Source organism: Oncorhynchus mykiss, chromosome 8, assembly GCF_013265735.2.
Source record: "Oncorhynchus mykiss isolate Arlee chromosome 8, USDA_OmykA_1.1, whole genome shotgun sequence".
Taxonomy (NCBI): domain Eukaryota; kingdom Metazoa; phylum Chordata; class Actinopteri; order Salmoniformes; family Salmonidae; genus Oncorhynchus; species Oncorhynchus mykiss.
The window spans coordinates 72,984,594-73,005,733 of NC_048572.1; the positions used below are offsets into that span (position 1 = coordinate 72,984,594).

The following is a 21,140-nucleotide window of genomic DNA, read 5'->3' on the forward strand; positions in this document are numbered from 1 at the left end:
CTGGACACTAACCTTAACTGTAAGCAAAAACATCACTTCAAAACAGGGAGTCAACCCAAGCTCACTACAATGTCAAAAAACAAAGAATAACTACTGTACTCCTTGGCCTAGAAAACCTCAGTACTTAGACTGACCTCTGGGCCCGTATTCACTGATCTAGAATCAGTTCTGCTTTTTCGATCATAATTAAATAGACAAGGGGACCCTGATCCGAGATCAGCACTCTTACTCTGAGTCGCTTTGTGAATACGGACCCCTGGCTATAGGAATACAGTGTCACACAATATTGTTATTATAACATGAATAAAATGACCTCAATCCAACTGGTAAAGTGTTCAGTAACTGTGGAACCATAGAAATATAATTACAGAATTATAGTTAGTGTGGATTACCAACACATCCAAGGTACATTTTTTCTTTAAATATTTTTTCATTATTAGTTACATTACAGTGTAAATCGGTACAGTATACATCAATGATTCATCATATCAAATAGCTATCCTCAGAGAAGTCAACCTTTGCATATATCACTCTCTTTACACATAGTACTTAGCTAATCCCAATACAAAAAAACACTGGCTGGTTTCACAACTATTGATCCCCAAAAGAAACTAAAGGGTAGCATCGGTTTTATTATCCAAACTAGAAGGTTGTGGGAGTTGAAGTTTCTCCTAATGTCACACTGCGTTGAGAGAGAAAACAGTATACATCATCGTATTGCTGTTGATTTAGGGGGGTATTCTAGGTTACTGAAATGAGTTGTGTTCATTTGGCACCAAACAGAAAAAAGGGACAAAAACAGGGAGGGACTACCTGGTCCACAAAGCGTCTTCAGAGTAGGAATAGTGAATATTTTGACACTGCTGCTACTCGCTGTTTATTATCTATGCAGTCACTTTAACCCTCCTACATGTACAAATTACCTCGACTAACCTGTACATTGACTCGGTAGCGGTACCCCCTCAGTATTGTTATTTTAGTGTGTTTTTACTTTAATTTATTTAGTAAATATTTTCTTAACACTGCATTGTTGGTGAAGGGCTTGTAAGTAAGTGTTTCATGGTAAGGTCTACTACACCTGTTGTATTCGGAGCATGTGACTAATAACATTTGATGATTTTGATCTAGGACCAGCTCCCACCTGTCAACGTAATCCTATTCATTGTGATCTAAAAGGCTAAACTGATCCTAAATCAGTACTGCTACTCTGAGATGCTTTGTGAATACAGGCCCTGGACTTCAGTTGCAAAACATTTGCCACTGTGTGCACTATTGCATAACACCCAGAATTGCCCTTGAGAATTAAATTGGTGAAAAGAAGCATTTGAGAAGGCCTCTGACAGACACCCCACACTGTTATTCCTGAGTTGCATCCCTGCGATATGCTGCGTAGTGAATGGTTGATGAGTGTGTCAATAATCATAGAAACAGCTGCTCCTGTCACACTGAGTCACCCCACACAGTCTCTCCCAGACCAGACAGACTGGTTAGTTGGTTCATACCATTGTCCTGTCTCTAGAAGTTGAGGAGGCGTTCCCTTTCTGTGCCGGCGTAGCGTTTGTTGGCTGCAAACACCTTGGCCTTGTTCACCGAAGGACCTGAGGCGAGAGACAGATGGTGTCATTTTTTCAAAGGCATAATCGTTAAGGACTTTTGGGAGGAACCCCCCCCCCCCCCTTACTGTGTTGAGGCACAACATACTCCGGTGTTAAGCAAACCTTAATTTCAAGGCACACTTCCTTTTGTTGATAGAGGGTGCTAGTGAGCTTAGAGAAGTGCTATAGTGTGCTGTTAGGAAGGGGAATTATATGCGAGGTGAAAGGCCACACAAACCACACCATGCGTACCTGCATAGCTGAGCAGCACAGGGAGGAAGATGAGTCCGTGCGTGGCCCCCAGCAGCACCATGGCCAGGTACATGCGGAAGTAGAAGATCTGGAAGATCTGGGACTTGGACAGAGCCAGGATCAGGATGCCTCCAAACTTAGTCAAAGTGATGCCACTGAACACCTGGGAGAAGAGGAGCCATGGTTTAGTTATATTCTGCTGGTCAGCATTCCCTCCAGTCAATAATGAGTAAAATAACCAGTGTCTAAAAACCTGAGTAAAACAAGGAAGTCATTTCTACTTTTCTAGATATTCCATTCATGCCAAGAATTCAATTTTACTCCACAGTTCAGTTTGCAATACTATTTTTGCATGTCAGATATACTGCTATTTCAGAATTATTGGGCAAAGGATGAACTAAATGCTTTTCTTAAAAAAAATATTCAGACAGTGTGACATTTCTATGGACAGAATACAGCGTTCCAGTCTGTGGTGAACTACAAAAGTAGAGCTGAGGTCTATTCATTAGTCCTATTCCGTTGCAAAACATTTTGTCTGGTGCAAACTGTCTTGCAACCTAAACACTTTACCGTTTACTCCAGATACCACACGGAAGCAAACAGAACACAACATGGAGGGACCTACCGGAATTTGTCCTATCAAAACAATCGTTTAAGTTGCAAACCGTTTTACAGACAAAACATTTTGCAATGGAATCCAACTAATGAATAAACCCCTGTACTTACTGAGCTGCCCATGTGGGCCAGAGCCTCCTCAGCCCTCTCCACCCTGGTACTCTTCACACTGATGGAGAAGGCCCTCACTATGTGACTGCAGAACTCCACAGAGATACCACAGCTCTGCAACACACACAAACAATGAATAGACTGGGAATACTGGGCTGTGTCCACAACAAAATAGTTCTCTGCATCCTCTTGGTGTCAAAATGTGGCAATAAAAAATTACTACCAAAACAACTGAAATATGCCAAGTTACAGGAAGACATGATGTTAAAACCAGCTGCTATCAGCCTGTTTCTTCACTCACCATGACAAGGTTGACGAGGGACACAGCATTGAGGCTGATGTCCCAGAGCCACATGACCCCGAACATGTTGACCAGGATCATGGCGATGGTGATGCTGACCAGCACTCCTGACCACAGTTCAAAGCCCAGCAGCACCGTGGTAACCACAAAAATGGCCACCAGCGACACGCCCAGCTGGAAGACCGTGTCGTAGGCTATGGTCAGGTACTGCTCATAGAACACGTAGAACACACTGGAGGGAAAACAACGGTTACAATTGAAGACTAAACAAATTCAACATGACTGTATTACAGGATGTAGAAAGCTACATGTTGTGAAGTGCGTATTTAAAAAGGAACAACATTCATTGCCCTAGTTGTGGCCACTCACGACACTAAAAAAAGATTTGACAAAGAAGCATCAAAAAACAAAAAAACAGGGCATTTGACTGGCCAGAATACATAGATTTCACCTTTCAGACTGGCCTTTCAAATCAAATCAAATTATATTAGTCACATGCGCCGAATACAACAGGTGTAGGTAGACCTTACAGTGAAATGCTTACTTATGAGCCCCTAATCAACAGTGCAGTTCAAAAAAAAAATTGGGATAAGAATAACAAATAAAAGTAACAAGTAATTAAAGAGCAGTAGTAAAATAACAATAGCGAGACTATATACAGAGGGGAACCGGTACAGAGTCAATGTGCGGGAGCACCGGTTAGTTGAGGTAATATGTACATGTAGGTAGAGTTAAAGTGACTATGCATAGATGATAACAGAGACTAGCAGCGGTGTAAAAGAGGGGGGGGAGCAATGCAAATAGTCTGGGTAGCCACTTCATTAGCTGTTCTGGAGTCTTATGGCTCGGGGGTAGACGCTGTTTAGAAGCCTCCTGGACCTAGACTTGGCACTTCGGTACCGCTTGCCATGCGGTAGCAGAGAGAACCGTCTATGACCCTGGGTGGATGGAGTCCGACAATTTTTAGGGCCTTCCTCTGACACCACCTGGTATAGAGGTTATGGATGGCAGGAAGCTTGGCCCCAGTGATGTACTGGGCCGTTCGCACTACCCTCTGTAGTGCCTTGCGGTCGGAGGCCGAACAGTTGCCATACCAGGCAGTGATGCAACCAGTCAGGATGCTCTCGATGTTGAAGCTGTAGAACCTTTTGAGAAATCGGAGGACCCATGTCAAATCTTTTCAGTCTCCTGAGGGGAAATAGGTTTTGTCGTGCCCTCTTCATGACGGTCTTAGTGTGCTTGGACCATGTTAGTTTGTTGATGATGTGGACACCAAGGAACTTGAAGCTCTCAACCTGCTCCACTGTAGCCCCGTCGATGAGAATGGGGGCTTGCTCGGTCCTCCTTTTCCTGTCCCCAATCACCTCCTTTGTCTTGATCACGTTGAGGGAGAGGTTGTTGTCCTGGCACCACACGGCCAGGTCTCTGACCTCCTCCCTATAGGTCATCTCATCTTTGTCAGTGAGCAGGCCTATCACTGTTGTGTCATCGGCAAACTTAATGGTGTTCGAGTCATGCCTAGCCATGAAGTCATGAGTGAACAGGGAGTACAGGAGGGGACTGAGCACACACCCCTGAGGGGCCCCTGTGTTGAGGGTGGCTGCGTGGCAGATGTGTTGTTACCGACCCTTACCACCTGGGGGCGGCCCGTCAGGAAGTCCAGGATCCAGTTGCAGAGGGAGGTGTTTAGTCCCAGGGTCCTTAGCTCATTAATGAGCTTAGAGGGCACTATGGTGTTGAACGCTGAGCTGTAGTCAATGAATGGCATTCTCACATAGGTGTTCCTTTTGTCCAGGTGGGAAAGGACAGTGTGGAATGCAATAGAGATTGCATCCATCTGTGGATCTGTTGGGGCGGTATGCAAATTGGAGTGGGTCAAGGGATTCTGGGATAATGGTGTTGACATGAGCCATGACCAGCCTTTCAAAGCACTTCATGGCTACAGACGTGGGTGCTACGGGTCAGTAGTTATTTAGGCAGGTTACCTTAGTGTTCTTGGGCACAGGCACTATGGTGTCTGCTTAAAACATGTTGGTATTACAGACTCGGACAGGGAGAGGTTGAAAATGTCAGTAAAGATACTTGCCAGTTGGTCAGCGCATGCTCACAGTACACGTCCTGGTAATCCGTCTGGCCCTGCGGCCTTGTGAATGTTGACCTGTTTGAAGGTCTTACTCACATCGGCTGCGAAGAGCGTGATCACACAGTCTTCCAGAACAGCTGGTGCTCTCATGCATGTTTCAGTGTTATTTGCCTCGAAGCGAGCATAGAAGTAGTTTAGCTTGTCTGGTATGCTCGTGTCACTGGGCAGTTCTCGGCTGTGCTTCACTTTGTAGTCTGTAATGGTTTGCAAGCCCTGCCACATCCGATGAACATCAGAGCTGGTGTATTAGGATTCGATCTTAGTCCTGTCTTGACGCTTTGCCTGTTTGATGGTTCGTCGGAAGGCATAGCGGGATTTCTTATAAGCTTCCGGGTTAGAGTCCCGCTCCTTGAAAGCCGCAGCTCTAGCCTTTAGCTCAGTGCGGATGCTGCCTATAATCCATGGCTTCTGGTTGGGGTATGTACGTACAGGTCACTGTGGGGACGATGTCATGCACTTATTGATGAAGCCAATGACTGAAGTGGTGTACTCCACAATGCCATCGGAGGAATCCCGGAACATATTCCAGTCTGTGCCAGCATCTGCTTCATCTGACCACTTTTTTATTGATGTAGTCACTGGTGCTTCCTGCCTTTTTGCTTGTAAGCAGGTATCAGGAGGATGGAATTATGGTCAGATTTGCCAAATGGAGGGCGAAGGAGAGCTTCTCTGTGTGTGGAGTAAAGGTGGTCTAGAGTTTTTTTCCCCTCTGGTTGTACATTTAACATGCTGATAGAAATTTGGTAAAACAGATTTAAGTTTCCCTGCATTAAAGTCCCCGGTTACTAGGAGTGTCCCACCTCTGGGTCAGCATTTTCTTTTTTGTTTATGGCGGAAAACAGCTCATTCAATAATGTCTTAGTGCCAGCCTCAGTCTGTCGTGGAAGGTAACCAGCTACGAAGAATACAGATGAAAACTCTAGGTCGATGCTGTGTTTAAATGCACTATACGGGTGGCGCAGTGGTCTAGGGCACTGCATAGCAGCGCTAGCTGTGCAACCAGAGACTCTGGGTTCTCGCCCAGGCTCTGTCGCAGCCGGCCACGACTGGGAGGTCCGTGGGGCGACGCACAATTGGCCTAGCGTCGTCCAGGTTAGGGAGGGTTTGGCCGGTAGGGATATCCTTGTCTCATCGCGCACCAGCGACTCCTGTGGCGGGCCGGGCGCAGTGCGCGCTAAAAATAAATGCACTATACAACCCCTCTCTAACCCTTAAAACAGGAAGTGTAGTAAATATAAACAGGAGTGGCCATAAAACTTAGATGTCAAGGTCAAACAGGAGAAAAACTGTGTTACAATGGCAGCCATAACAACATGTTATGAGTTATCTAAGTCTGACTAACTTCACCTTTTATGGTTATTTTAAGGAACAAAGACCCTGGACTTTGAGTCCTAAGAGACCACAAAATGTAACAGCTTTCAGAGCCGGTTCATTTAGCAAGATAAATCAAGAACTCAGAAACAGTGAGCATCTATCCCACTAGTGACAATAGTTTCTCCTCATGCGAGAACATTTTAGCAGGTTAGAGTTTTTCATCATGAATCTTGTTCTGGTGACAGCTCTGCAGAGTGATCACTAGCTAGCACAGCCACAAAGTCGTTCAATCTGATTTTAAACTTAACCAAACTGCTGACCCTTGACTCTCAGTTCTATTACATTACACATAAAACTAACTGGAAGAAGGCGTTTTCTGTACGGTGGAGTTATGTTAGGTCTAAACATTAACACGGACCGCTTGCGGTACAGGGACCTACAGGGACATTCATAGCAGCGAGAAATAATAATAATTTAAAAAAGGTTAATTAATACACCATTGTAGGGTTCCCACCTGGCCATATCTCCATGTTACAGCATTTGTTTACGGAAGACAAATGGAAGACAGAGGCGACCACCTGCGCTAATTATCTATTTAGTGTGCTCCGAACAACTGTGTGGAAGCATAACTGGGAAAGAAATGTAGCTTGGAGGCTCCATAGCTGTACGGATCTGTAACTTTCTTTTTATTAAATTTTTTCTCGCTGATTAAAGGGCCATATGTTTCGAAAGCAGTATCGCAAGCGATGATTACTGACGTTTCTAAACATAACACAGGGACGAGATTGTAGTTCACATGAGCCAATCGTGGGTGAAGCGGAGGGCTGAAACTGTAGGGAGAAGGCAGAATGCCATCTAGAGTTTGAGAGCTATGCTAACCCTAACCTTAAATTAAGACCAAAATACCCATTTTTGTTTTTATGAATTGTTACAATATAGCCAACTTTGACTTCACAGCTGGTTTATCTAAGGAGAAATCACCCAGTTCTGCCTCCAGGACAAGACTCATGACAATAAACGACAATTATTGTCAACCTGCAAGATTTTATCAGTGACTTTTATAGCAACAGGTAAGCCAGTGATACTGACCCTTTGCAGGAAAAGCCTCACCCTTTTAAGTGAGGGTGATATGGAAACAACACTGGAGCAGATAACTCCTATTTGAGTGAGATAACAGGAATCCTTAACTAACATAGGAGTTAGCCTAGTTTACCTGTAGGGGAAGACTTTGTGTCCCATGGCGGTTGTGATGTTGTCAGCCAGCACACGGGCCATCTTCATGGCGTCTATAAAGTCAGGTGAGTCCTTGAGGATGGTGTGGTAGGTCATGAAGTAGGTGGCCCCCACAGACGTGGCGTTCCCCTTTAGAACCACCGCTGAACTGTAGGCCGCATGACCACTACAGGACCACAAAGACCAAGTTAGAGACAGAAAGAGTAATTCAGTTAAAAGGAATTTCAATTCCCTTAAACTGAATGATTCACTTGCAAATGTAAGCGTTCATAGACAATTCTATCAGAGCTGTGGTGAAAAGTAAAGATTCAGACGAGTGGTTTACCATCAACTCACACCCCACATCCAATACACAATCCTTTATGAGCCATACCTGGATTGCCAGAGAGACACAATAATTACCCTTTCCCACACTTGGCGTTAGGGTTGTCTGACAGGAACATGGGGAGGAAGTTCATGAAGTCCTGTTCCGTAGGCCTCAGCTTCCCACTGGGGGTCATGGGGCGGCAATGCACACACAACGTGTCCACCACTGATGAGAGTAGACAAATAGCTACTTCAATACAATATTTTTCTAACATCAAATTAAAGAAAATTGCAGAATGCCCCAGAAGAGTTGTAATATCTTCAGTGTGTGTGTTACCTGAGGCATTGCAGAAGGCCCCAGAAGAGTTGTAATATCTTCAGTGTGTGTGTTACCTGAGGCATTGCAGAAGGCCCCAGAAGAGTTGTAATATCTTCAGTGTGTGTGCATGTGTGTGTGTGTGTGTGTGTGTTACCTGAGGCATTGCAGAAGGCCCCAGAAGAGTTGTAATATCTTCAGTGTGTGTGCGTGTGTGTGTGTGTGTGTGTGTGTTACCTGAGGCATTGCAGAAGGCCCCAGAAGAGTTGTAATATCTTCAGTGTGTGTGCGTGTGTGTGTGTGTGTGTGTTACCTGAGGCATTGCAGAAGGCCCCAGAAGAGTTGTAATATCTACAACAGGTGGACTGAGGCTTGACCCAGTCAAAGTAGTCATCCAGCCACGACGACGGGTTGAATCCTATAGTGGTGCTGGGGGACAATAACATGGAGAGTATTTGATCCTTTTCTATTGGAAGATATTCAAGAAAGTCTCATAATTCCTTCAAACAAGAAGGTATTTGTCAATGAGTTCACTGCTATAACAACAGCAGCTAAACCCAGAGTTCTAGTCACCCTGTTTGAGCTAGACTGACTTCACAGTATAATACTGATGTCAACATGGAGTCCAAAGGTAAAAAGAGTGGAGGGGGGGGGGGGGGGGGGGGGGTTGCTGTTGCTTCACTCACTAGTTGCTGTAAGGGAGGCGGTGTGTGAGTGTGTGTGTCACTCACTAGTTGCTGTAAGGGAGGCGGTGTGTGAGTGTGTGTGTGTGTCACTCACTAGTTGCTAATGAGAGATGCTGTGTAGACCTGTTGGATCAGAGAGTTATTGTTGCAGCCCACCCCTCCACACACAGAGTTCTGGCCCTCCAGACTCAGGTAGTCATGGCCATCCTCCACCACGAAGTAGACCGGAGGACCCGTGTGGAGGTACGTACTCAGGTTCTTAAAGTAGTCCAGCACGTACGAGTCCTATAGGATGGGATGGGAGATTCAATAGAGAGATGTCCAGCATGAGCCAATGTATCAAAACTAAGAGCACAACACCAAATGTTGTGGGGCTGGTGGGGTTAGACATACTTACATCAGGCATGGAGAGCTTCTGGTCCAGTCCAATCTCTACCTTATTGGTGACAGCAATACTGAAGGACAGCAGCCCCACAAACACAGCCACCTGTCCAAGAAGAGGAGACATTAAAGACACACTGTGTTTACATCAATTGTTGGCTTAAATGCTGGCTCTTTTGTACATTTACATTCAAATCTGAGTACCAGCACTCGTTGTGGATGAAGAGGGCGTAGATCTACTCACCACTATGGGTCTGACCCACTCCTTGAGGATGAAGGGGGCGTAGATATTCTTGAAGAAGCGGAAGAGGAAGCCATCAGTCTTCCCCTCCTTCCCCTCTGGCAGCTTCACACAGCACATAATGTCCAGACGATTCTCCTGGCAACATAACACAACATGTTCATTCTTGAAGCACAACAGAATGATACAAGTTATTGCGTTAACGCTAGTCAACAATGGCTCCAAAAATTACCTTCAACTTCCTTCAAACTGCACACAGAAACTTACAAATGACATCCATGAGTTTCTCAACCATTTGAAAGCATGTGAATGCATCCAACTGGTATTTATAACTTCACAACTGGTAAATTCCAACCTCCCACGTGGTTACGAATGCAGGAGAAGGCCCCAAGGACCCAATTAGTAAAACAGGTATTGAGAATTTACTTCCATATTAGACTCCAGTGTCTTGATCTGAAAAATCTGGATCCTACAAATCAGCTGGGCTAGACAATCGACCCTCTCTTCCTAAAATGATCCTCCACCATTGTCGCAACCCTTATTACTAGTCTGTTCAACCTCTCTCGTATCGTCTCAGATAAAGATTGGAAAGCGTCTGCAAAAATGCAAATTAATTACTTAAAAATCATACAATGTGATTTTCTGGATATTTGTTTTAGATTCCGTCTCTCACAGTTGAAGTGTACCTATGATAAAAATTACAGACCTCTACATGCTTTGTAAGTAGGAAAACCTGCAAAATCAGCAGTGTATCAAATACTTGTTCTCACCACTGTATATCACTTTAAATTACTAAATTGTAATTACTTCACAACTATTGGCCTATTTATTGCCTTACTTCATTTGCACACACTGTATATAGATTTTTCTATTGTGTTATTGACTATGTTTATTTATCCCATGTGTAACTTTGTTGTTGCTTTTGTCACACTGTTTTGCTTTATCTTGGCCAGGTCGCAGTTGTAAATGAGAACTTGTTCTCAACTGGCCTACCTGGTTAAATAAAGGTGAAATCAAATTAAATGACAAATTAAAGTGACATCAGTGCACTGCTCATTTGAAGTAGACTGTGATGTTCATGCTTAGCTGGGCATGACATGCTAATAATGAACTTGGGAGTTAATAGTGACAGAGAAACTGACAGATACTCTAGCAAGCCAACCCTACCCTAGTCCTGTGAGTCATCACCAGTCCTCACCAGTCCTCTCAGAGGAACAGCAAATAGTGTGGAAGCATTTCTGTTTTTTTATCCCCAGCCAAACTCACCTCTTAGCACACCTTCTGCTTCTGAGTGACCCCAAACCCTCCTCACCAGGCCCTCCGTGTCCAGGTCTAGAGCGTGAAGTCACAAGCTTTTAGCAAGGCTAAAAGCCCTGGTCTGCCCTAGAAAGCCTATGTAAATTAAGATCGCCAGAACGGCTAAACAAAACTTGTAGATGTATATTTTGGACTCTAAAATGTATTTATTACGATCATGTTTGATCCCCTTAGTGAACTATTTTAAAGTTCAGAGGATCACGTGCTGACACAGACCAATCACGGGCCGGCAGGCTACGAGGAGGCTCCCGCCCTCATGCATGTGCACCTAAGGGTGTGTTTTGTGCTGTGCTTTTATCCTCTGTCTGTTCAAACGTTATCACGTTTAGTCTGTCATCATGGGTAGTCTCATCATGGTTAGTGTAGTTGTATATACCTGTTATAATGTGTGATTTTATTGCTTTTTATCCTGCTGATTTTCTTGTGTATGTAAAGTGACTTTGGATGTCATGAAAAGCTCTTAAAATCAAATATATTATTATCTAGAGAGCAAAGTCAACAAGCCTGTCATGTGGAGATGGAGGTGCTGACCAAAGTCTATGGGGCTGACAGAGGATGACAGAGTGGAGAGCAGAGGATGACCGTATGACAGGGTTTACGTGCCTTTGAACAGGGTATGGTAGTAGGGGCCAGGCGCACCAGTGAGTGTGTCAAGAACTGCAACGCTGTTGACTTTTTCAAGCTCAACAGTTTCCTGTGTGTATCAAGAATGGTCCACCACCCAAAAGATATCCAGCCAACTTGACACAACTATGGGAAGTATTGGAGTCAACATGGGCCTTTATCCCCGTCGAATGCTTTCGAGACCTTGGAGAGTTCATGCCCCTAAATGATTTGGGCTGTTCTGAGGGCAAAAAGGGGGGGGTGCAACTCAATATTAGGAAGGTGTCCTTAATGTTTTGTCCACTCAGTGTACATCGTATGTCTGAGGTCATTCTTTATGATGACATAATGATGCAGTTGCACAAATGATAAAGTCTACAATCATATAAAAATACAGAATCAAGATAATGTATGTGTAGTCCACTCTTTTCTCATGGGGCAATCCAATCTAGCCTTACCGAGTTGGGATGGGTTGTTGTGATGGTAGCCCATTCACTTTTCATTTCCTGGTGGAAGGCCCATGGCCACATGATACCTAGACTAGATAGGGTACTTATTAACTTTGCGCAAATTTGAGTTTGATTTTACAATGAGAGTCACCATGCCGGCATGTTCTGTATTTAACTGTACTAATCGTCAATGGAAAGAGTCTTCATTTTCCTTTTTTTCCAATAAATCAACCGTAATTCTGATTATCATAGTATTTGCTGTCCGTTTTGTTTTCCAATGTTAACCTGGCTAAGTTTTAGGTAACGGTCAACTTTCAAATTAATCTTCGGACGCAAAGGTTTAACAGTAGGCTAGCATCAGGTTCATATACATTAAAACTAGGTTGACTCTCTCAGGCAGGATGAAAATGACTATGATCCTTTGCTAGTTACAGCCACTTTCACCATGCCCCTTTGTGATTTTTTTGTGCCATTTAGACCTATTCAGCAACATGGCACGCTTCAAATTCAATACTTCATACGCCATTGGGAGTTTTCCATAGTCACGTCAGCACTATCACTATTTACTGGTTGTAATGTCCATGCGCCTCACCTCCTGCCTCTTGGCATCCAGGCCCAGCAGGCTGACGAAGCAGCTGATCTGTAGCAGAAAGTCAATGAACACAGCTAACCCAGCAAACAGGGAGAAGGTCCGCACCGCTGGCATAGTGGACAGGGCCCCTGGAGAAGAAAATAGTAGTTAACTCATTGACAGAGCTCCAGACTAAAGATTGTGGTTACAAAACATTTGCAGTCAATACTGAAATCCATAGAAAGGACCTAGCTGACATCTTCAATTATCTACATCTAGTGTGTTGAGACATACTACTTGGCTACATTATACAATATGTTTGATTGTTGTATAATGTATGATAATTGTAATTGGATGGTTGCTTATATTTGTCCTATTTTAGACATGTACACGTGAATTAATACACATGCAAATTGGAAATATTTTTTGTAAATTTTTTTATATCCCAACTCTCCCTGAGAAACCCTCAGAGAGTGGCGTCAGAGCCAGGATCTGCCATTATCAACGGCGACCATGGAGCAATTAGGGTTTAAGTGCCTTGCTCAATGGCACATCAAAAGATTTTGCACCTTGTCAGCTCGGGGATTCGAACTTTCGGTTACTGGCCCAACACACTAATGCTAGGCTACCTGCCGTCCTTAGTATGCCAAGTAGTGTGTGTCAACACTGGAGGCGTTAAGTGATTGAAGGTTACAGGTAGGGCTGTAGCAGTCACAAAATACAGTGGCATTATTTTATAGTAAGAACACAATTGAACAAAGACAAATAAAATAGAAAGGACATTTACTCCAAACGACATGTAGGTATTCTGTGTTGAGCGATTAACAAAGAAACAGGTCCTCCTATATGCTTAATTTAGAGTTATTTATGGAACTTCAGTTGTGACAAACGTTGGGTTACATGTTTTGATTTTTAATACAGTCTAAGGATGCATGATGCGACTAATGATGATTTGAAAAAAGTTGCATGAACGCTGCTTCGTTTTAAGTGCAGGCTGTACACACTTAATCAGTCTCTCATTCACAATTTGACAAGCACTTGATAAATGCCTCAAATTTCTCGGCGGAATCACCTAGACAAAAAGTCTAGGCCTTTTGCGGACAGTGGCCGTTGTGTCCCTGGGCTGAACGTAATAACTAATTCCCTTCTCCCTGCGTGCTCCGAAGCACATCTCACTCACATTGCATTCCGTCACGTGATCGGGTCTTTCTCACAGGCTACAAGTGAAGACAGACACATGCAGACACTTGCGTTCTTATCCAATTCTGAGGCGCATATTGAAGACATTGGAAGAACTGCCACATTTACCTTTCGTCAGCCAACAAGATGAGTATGCCTAACAAACAGAAAAAGTACTAGCCTATGTCAATCTACTATCCCTCATAGCACAAAAGTTTACCAAATTTTAGATTTTTGCTTCCAACCGCCGTGTCTTTGTGAGACGCAGAGTAGGTGAACGGATGATCTCTGCATGTGTGGTTCCCACCGTGAAGCATAGAAGTGGTGTGATAGTGCTTTAATGGTGACACGGTCTGATTTATTTAGAATTCAGGGCACACTAAACCAGCATTGGTACCACAGCATTCTGCAGAAATACGCCACCCCACCTGGTTTGCGCTTAGTGGGACAATCATTTGTTTTTCAACAGGACAATGAGCTACCTCCAGGCTGTGTAAGTGTTATTTGACCAAGAAGGAGAGTGATGAATTATGACCCGGTCTCAACAAAGACACGACTTCAAACCAATGAGATGGTTTGGGATGAGTGAAGTGCACAGCATGTGGGAACTCAATCAAGACTGTTGGAAAAGCATCCCAGGTGAAGCTGGTTGAGAGAATGCCAAGAGTGTTGTCATCAAGGTGGCTATTTTGAACAATCTCTGCACCCAAATAGCAAATGGAGGACGCTTTCCCATGGTTAATTTTCATGCCAGCAAGGCCTAGCCTATATAAAGCTGATGGGATCCACCTATTTTTAGTAGAAGCCTCCACTCAATTGAACATTTTGCGCAACATGAGCTCAAGGGCTTCTTTGAAGTGTTTGATTCGATTTTTGATTACATTTTATTTTTACCTTTATTTAACCAGGCAAGTCAGTTAAGAACAGATTATTTTAAATGACGGCCTAGGAACAGTTCAGGGGCAGAACCTTGTCAGGGGATATGAACTTGCAACCTTTCGGTTACTAGTCCAATGCTCTAACCACTAGGCTACCCTGCTGCCCCATTGCATTGATGTCAGAGTGATTAGAGGGACAATAGAGTGCTGAGTACCAGGCAGTTAGCAAGTTTGGTAGGCTACTAATGACCATCAGCAGCAGAACTTGAAGAAGCCTAAAATATCAAAGTTAAGTGGAATTTGACATGACTCATTACCGCCACACCAGTGGTCACCGTAACAGCCCTAGTTACAGGTCATTCTCATACCCAGGAAGAAAGCCACGGTCTCAGAGAAGGAGGAGAGGAACATGCTTGGAGCCACGTCTCCTAGGATACGGCCTATCTGCTGGTGCAGCTCTTCATGAGGCATCCGCTCATCCCTCTGCACAGCACAACACAACACACACAGGAGGTAAATACAGTGTGTGTGTGTGTGTGTGTAAAAAAAGAGTCAACACTGGTATTCAAAACTATGTCCAATAAATCATGGTTAGTGCTGTCAGACAAGCATCAGGCAAGCATAATGCCTACCTGGTATGTCTGTACAATGATGAAGATGTTGTCGACGCCCACGGCCAACACCAGGAAGGGGATGACCTCGATGACGATGAGTGTGAGAGGGATGCCAGCGTAGCTGAAGATGCCCAGAGAACAGGCCACTGAGCTCAGCACGATCACAATGCCCGCTATGCCCAGGGAGATCTTAGAGTCCACCTGGGAAGGGACAAAGAAAATGAGTTGCTCACATTTAAAATGTGTCATTTAGCAGACACTCATAATTTTTCTGACGTTTGAGTTACTGGATGCATAGTTCATTCCTTCTCAATGCTTTCGAAATTAATTTTACAAACTCACACCACGAACGATATGATCTTTGCAAATGAAACAGATATCATGTTACTAAAGGAAATGGTGACAAGGTGAACAGCTGGACAATACACTATTGTAAAGTGAGTTAGTCGTCTCACCTGTATTCGTCTGAAGCTGTGGATATGCCCCAGAGCCAGGGAGATGTAGACGAACATCTTACTAAATTAAATAAACTATATTATTATGAAGTTAGTTACTACTAACCAATACTCTCCTGAAGCTGTGGATGTGTCCTAGCGCCAGGGAGATGTAGACGAACATTATAGCATAGCTGACCACGACAGTGCTGAGGTCACTTTCGCTCTCACGGTTGATCTCGTCCTCAATGCTCCTCTCAGAGTTGAAGGAGATGGTCAGGTTGGGGTTTGTATAGTTCTTCAGGAATCTGATGAATCTGGAAACAGAGACATGGAGGTTTGTGTTAGTGCAATGGCAACTCATGGCACAAAACCAAACCATTTTTGACTTATGAAATTAATTTAGTCTATACACTAGCATCTGAAGGTTGATAGCTAAAAAGTATGAGCTTATTGCTCACTCTTTTTCCCAGGCCAGAGCTTTCCCCAGCTTGACAGTGTCGTTATGGTAGTTGTTGACAGGGAACGTGATCACTAGAGCTGTGGCGTTGTTGTAGTTGGTTGCTACAGTGGGGAAGAAAGATGCAAATATGTCATGGTATTTGTGTTGACAGTAGACAAACTATAGTAAATCAATACAGAAGATACTGAAGGATAGCATATCCAAGAGATTCAAAGCTTCAAACAGTCCGAGACAGCTAATTACACCCAATTCTACACAGGCCAATTACCACAAAAAATGTGGTCTCTCTGCATAATAAAAACTATAAAATAAAACTACAAAACATTTGTGCTTAAACTGACTATATAAAAGGAGTTATGTAATAAAGTTAACTTGTCAGTGCTAAAAATGCTTTTCCCAATTCAAACATACAATTAAACATACCCACAGAAAAAGCAGCACAAAATAGAAAGGTATATTGCCCACTGACTAGTACATTCTATTTCTTTGTGTGATGATGTACATGTATCCTCACCATCATAGCCTCCCAGGACCAGCCAGGGGAAGATGGGGCCTCCGTAGGTGCCCAGGCAGGGATCGTGGAGCAGACTGGTGTCATTGAGGGACGCTGGGGCACTGACACAGGAGAGACAGAGCGAATGCTTTAAGAACTCTGAGGTAATATACACAAATCTATGACTACTATTCACCATTTACAGCTATGAGTATATACACAAATCTATGACTACTATTCACCATTTACAGCTATGAGTATATACACACAAATCTGACTACTATTCACCATTTACAGCTATGAGTATATACACACAAATCTATGACTACTATTCACCATTTACAGCTATGAGTATATACTTGCTGAAGGGAAATGAGGAGCAAGAAAGGAGTTGAGTTGAGAGTTGGAGAGGAACTCCAACTAGTATAACCTCATGAATTCAGCAGCATTCCCCAGATGCAGATGTCACAAGAGAATGTGTTCCGAGGGCCACTCACCTGACACAGTAGAGGAAGTGTGTGTGGTAGTCTGCGTAGACGTAGAAGTCATCTCCTATGCTATGGTCCAGCTGTTTGTGACTGTTCTGGAAGTAGTTGAGAACACTGAGGATGGTACAGTTGTCGTTGTATGGGGCCAGTGGGGCCAAGCAGATATCCTTTAGGGTCACCTTCTGGTCCCCGTATGAGGCCACTATGTTCTCTATGTCCGTCTGGAGATCCAACACCTGAGAGATGAGCGATTGTGGAAAATTGAGAGAGAAAAACAAACTAAACAAACTAAAGCTATAAAATGTCACATCAGAACTAAGGCAAGGCCCAAAGATGCCTTCCTGAATTGGTCTACAAGAGAGCGAATATATTGTCCACAACCAATAATCCCATTGAAAATGTTACAACAATTCCATCTGAAAGTATCAATCAATCACCACCCAGCCCAGTTCCTCTACCTAACCCACCTGGTGGAGGACATCCTTGTCCAGGGGGGCTCCGAAGGGCACGGGAGCCCCCGCGGGGTACGGGGAGTAGGAGGATTCTGACTGCAATGTGGTGGTGATGATGAGCTGCTCTGCCCTGAAGAAGGGTCCAAAGTGGCTGTCAAAGTAGTCCTTCTCCTGCCTAGCCTGGCTGCTGGGCGAGGACCACAGCTCCACAGGGTCTGTGGTGATCTTCATGTAGACCAGGCCCCCTGAGCAGGCAGCCACTATGATCAGGCTGCCCAGGATGACCATGAGGGGCTGCCGTACGCAAAACGAGCCCCAGCGGGTAAAGAGGTAACGCAGGGCGTTCTCGAAGTGCTCGCCCAACGTCTCGCCGCACGACGCATCCACTGAGAGAGAGAGAGAGGGAAGACAGGTTACATGTCAGATCGTTGCAAGAACAGGTTTGTAGCTGTATCTTACTGAATATTGTACTTGGTTATTTTCCAAAATGAGACAGAGTCAGATCTCATGCCAAATAAAAGAGTACCTTGATCAATGCTGTCCTTGTTCAGAGAGTGAGGGTTATTGCTGTCCAATATTGGGCCATACTCAGACTCAATTCTCCTTTTTCTGAATAAGAAATAAGAGAAAGAGACAAGCATTACATACTGCTCCAAAATGGCACTGAATAGGCAAGCATTACATACGGCTCCAAAATGACACTGAATAGACAAGCATTACATTCTGCTCCAAAATCAGTGCCCCTCAGTTATCACCTGTAGCACCAGGTGCCGATCACGGTTCCCATGAAGACAAGGAGGAAGGCCATGTAGGAGATCCACATGATGAGGACCATAGCGCCGATGCCCAGGATGGTCCATGGTGGGGGCAGGGGAGGGGGGACAGGCTGGGGGCCACAGGCCGGGCTACAGTCCTGGCAGGAGCAGGGACCAGAGCCATCCTCCAGACCCTCCGTACAGTCGTATGTCTTGTTGTTCATGGGGCTCATACCGGATACTGACACATCTGGAGAGGTGGGGGTGGTACGAGGATGTTGAGTTATTTGTTGTGATCATTAAAAACGAAAGAAGAAAGCATTAGGCATAAGTACTCAATATTGTGTTAATGTACGTATTACATACACTGAACAAAAATATAAAACGCAACATGTAAAGTGTTGGCCCCATGTTTCATGAGCTGAAATAAAAGATCTCTGAAATAGTCCATATGCACAAAAAGCTTATTTCTCTCAAATGTGAACAAATTTGTTTACATCCCTGTTAGTGAATATTTCTCTTTGCCAAGACAATCCCTCCACCTGACAGGTGTGGCCTATCAAGAAGCAGGTGCACCTTGTGCTGGGGACAATAAAAGGCCACAAAAATGTGCAGTTGAGGCCCATTGTGAGGCCCTTTTTTTTAAGGTATCTGTATTCCCAAGCATGTGAAATCCATAAATTAGGGCCTAATTCATTTATTTCAATTGACTGCTTTCCTCATATGAACTGTAACTCAGTAAAAACCAATGAAATTGTTGCATGTTGCATTTATATTTTTGTTCAGTGTAGTTTCACAGAGACCAGTGACATTTTCAAACAGTGAAATTACATATCTGATTACCCTTGTTGGGACATCCATACCTTGCATGTACAAAGTGCAAATATTCTGTGTTTGTCCATTTAACTTAATTTCACCTGAGAATATAGGGATGATGGTGAAGGGACTCTGTCCGTTGTTGATGTCGAACATGTACTCGATCCAGTTGGTGGCATTGCAGTCACTGGCATCTTTCCCACAGAGCAGTGACAAGGCCTTCACATTACTGGAGGGAGCCTGGACATCCTGACAAGCATTGTACATGGCTGCCAAGAAAGATAATCAGAATTATATTAAGCACCTTGGCACAGACCAACATTCTATAGCATTAGGTCAACAATAGTTATGCTAGCCAAGGGAAGTGATTGCGTTTTTCCACTCTTCAAGCTGTGACCTTCAACTGCATTTTGCCAAATGAACCACAACACAGGGGTGTTAATCTGACCCTTAGTTACCCAACTAATTGCATAATACAAGGAAAGTAATTCGTTTGTAGAAATCTACTTATCAAGATGTTCACTGGCACTGCTACTCGGTCAGCATATACTACAAGCCCAAAAGTATGTAGACACCTGCTCGTCGAGCACCTCATTCCAAAATAATGGCCATTAAAATATGGAGTTGGTTCCCCATTTGCTTCTATAATAGCCTCCACTCTTCTGGCTTTCCACTAGATGTTGGAACATTACTGCGGGAACTTGCTTCCATTCAGCCACAAGCGCATTAGTGAGGTTGGGCACTGATGTTGGCCGATTAGGCCTGGCTCGCAGTCGGCCTTCCAATTCATCCAAAAGGTGTTTGATGGGGTTGAGGTCAGGGCTCTGTGCAAGCCAGTCAAGTTCTTCCACACCGATCTCAATAAACCATTTCTGTGTGGACCTTGATTTGTGCAGTAGGGCATTGTCATGCAGAAACAGAAAAGGGCCTTTCCCAAACTGTTGCCACAAAGTTGGAAGCACAGAATCGTCTAGAATGTCATTGTATGCTGTAGCATTAAGATTTCCCATCACTGAAACTAAGGGGCCCAGCCCAAACCATGAAAAACAGCCCCAGACCATTATTCCTCCTCCACCAAACTTTACAGTTGGCACTATGCATTGGGGCAGGTAGCGTTCTCCTGGCATACACCAAACCCAGATTAATCCGTCAGACTGCCAGATGGTGAAGCGTGATTCATCACTCCAGAGAACGCGTTTCCACTGCTCCAGAGTCCAATGGAGGCGAGCTTTACACCACTCCAGCTGACGCATGGCATTGCGCATGGTGATCTTAAATAAAATGTAATTGGTCACATATGCTAAATATGTGTATGTTATTGAAGGTGTAGCAAATTTCTTGATCTTAGGCTTGTGTGCGGCTGCTCTGCCATTGAAACCCATTTCATGAATCTCCCGACACAGTTAGTGTGGACGTTGCTACCAGAGGCAGTTTGGAACTCGATGGTGAGAGTTGCAACTGAGGACAGATGATTTTTATGCACAAGGCGGTCCCGTTCTTTGAGCTTGTGTGGCCTACCACTTCACGGCTGAGCCCTTGCAGCTCCTAGAGGTTTCCACTTCACAATAACACCATTTACAGTTGACCGGGGCAGCTCTACCAGGGCATACATTTGACGAACTGACTTGTTGGAAAGGTGGCATCCTATGACGGTGCCACATTGAAAGTCACTAAGCTCTTCAGTAAGACCATTCTTCTGCCAATGTTCCTCTATGGAAATTACATGGCTGTGTGCTCGATTTTATACACATGTAAGCAACGGGAGTGGTTAAAAAAAAGCCAAATCCACTCATTTGAAGGGGTGTCCACATATACTTTTCTATATATAGTGTGTCTAAAACTGTGATATAGAGACTGTGCCCACTAGCTGGATAATGACCATAGGAGTTGGCCCTGACAGCACAAACAGAGCTGGGACCAGGAAATGTGCCCCCTCACCATTGGCAAATGTTTGTCCAATGTAGTACTGGACTTCCACCACATTGGTCTTGTTGGCAGCTGTGCCATTAGTGAACTGGGTTCCATTCATAAAGAGACTCTGGAGGGGGCTGCAGGTTAGCTCACAGAACAGGTTCATCAGGTTGAAGAAACAGGCTGGGCATCTGGAGATGGAGAACACAGAGAGTCAGGATAA

The 21,140-nt window shown here is 44.2% G+C and overlaps 1 protein-coding gene across 1 annotated transcript in view; it reads right to left on the reverse strand.

The window, feature by feature from the left end:
* Positions 1-253: 253 nt before the first annotated feature.
* The window catches only part of npc1 (Niemann-Pick disease, type C1), a 30,625-nt gene continuing 9,738 nt past the window's right edge, over positions 254-21,140 (reverse strand). The window contains exons 4-25 of the mRNA XM_021613656.2: positions 20,945-21,108; positions 19,108-19,275; positions 18,191-18,440; positions 17,962-18,044; positions 17,451-17,821; positions 16,993-17,219; positions 16,517-16,617; positions 16,001-16,103; positions 15,667-15,856; positions 15,124-15,306; positions 14,860-14,974; positions 12,456-12,583; positions 9,498-9,632; positions 9,270-9,359; positions 8,967-9,157; positions 8,500-8,615; positions 7,967-8,096; positions 7,545-7,730; positions 2,875-3,106; positions 2,574-2,687; positions 1,848-2,010; positions 254-1,598 (exon numbers count right to left, since the gene is read on the reverse strand). Coding sequence (XP_021469331.1) covers positions 1,516-1,598; positions 1,848-2,010; positions 2,574-2,687; positions 2,875-3,106; positions 7,545-7,730; positions 7,967-8,096; positions 8,500-8,615; positions 8,967-9,157; positions 9,270-9,359; positions 9,498-9,632; positions 12,456-12,583; positions 14,860-14,974; positions 15,124-15,306; positions 15,667-15,856; positions 16,001-16,103; positions 16,517-16,617; positions 16,993-17,219; positions 17,451-17,821; positions 17,962-18,044; positions 18,191-18,440; positions 19,108-19,275; positions 20,945-21,108 — 3,523 coding nt within the window. The 3' untranslated portion in view covers positions 254-1,515. The remainder of the gene's footprint in view (positions 1,599-1,847; positions 2,011-2,573; positions 2,688-2,874; positions 3,107-7,544; positions 7,731-7,966; positions 8,097-8,499; positions 8,616-8,966; positions 9,158-9,269; positions 9,360-9,497; positions 9,633-12,455; positions 12,584-14,859; positions 14,975-15,123; positions 15,307-15,666; positions 15,857-16,000; positions 16,104-16,516; positions 16,618-16,992; positions 17,220-17,450; positions 17,822-17,961; positions 18,045-18,190; positions 18,441-19,107; positions 19,276-20,944; positions 21,109-21,140) is intronic.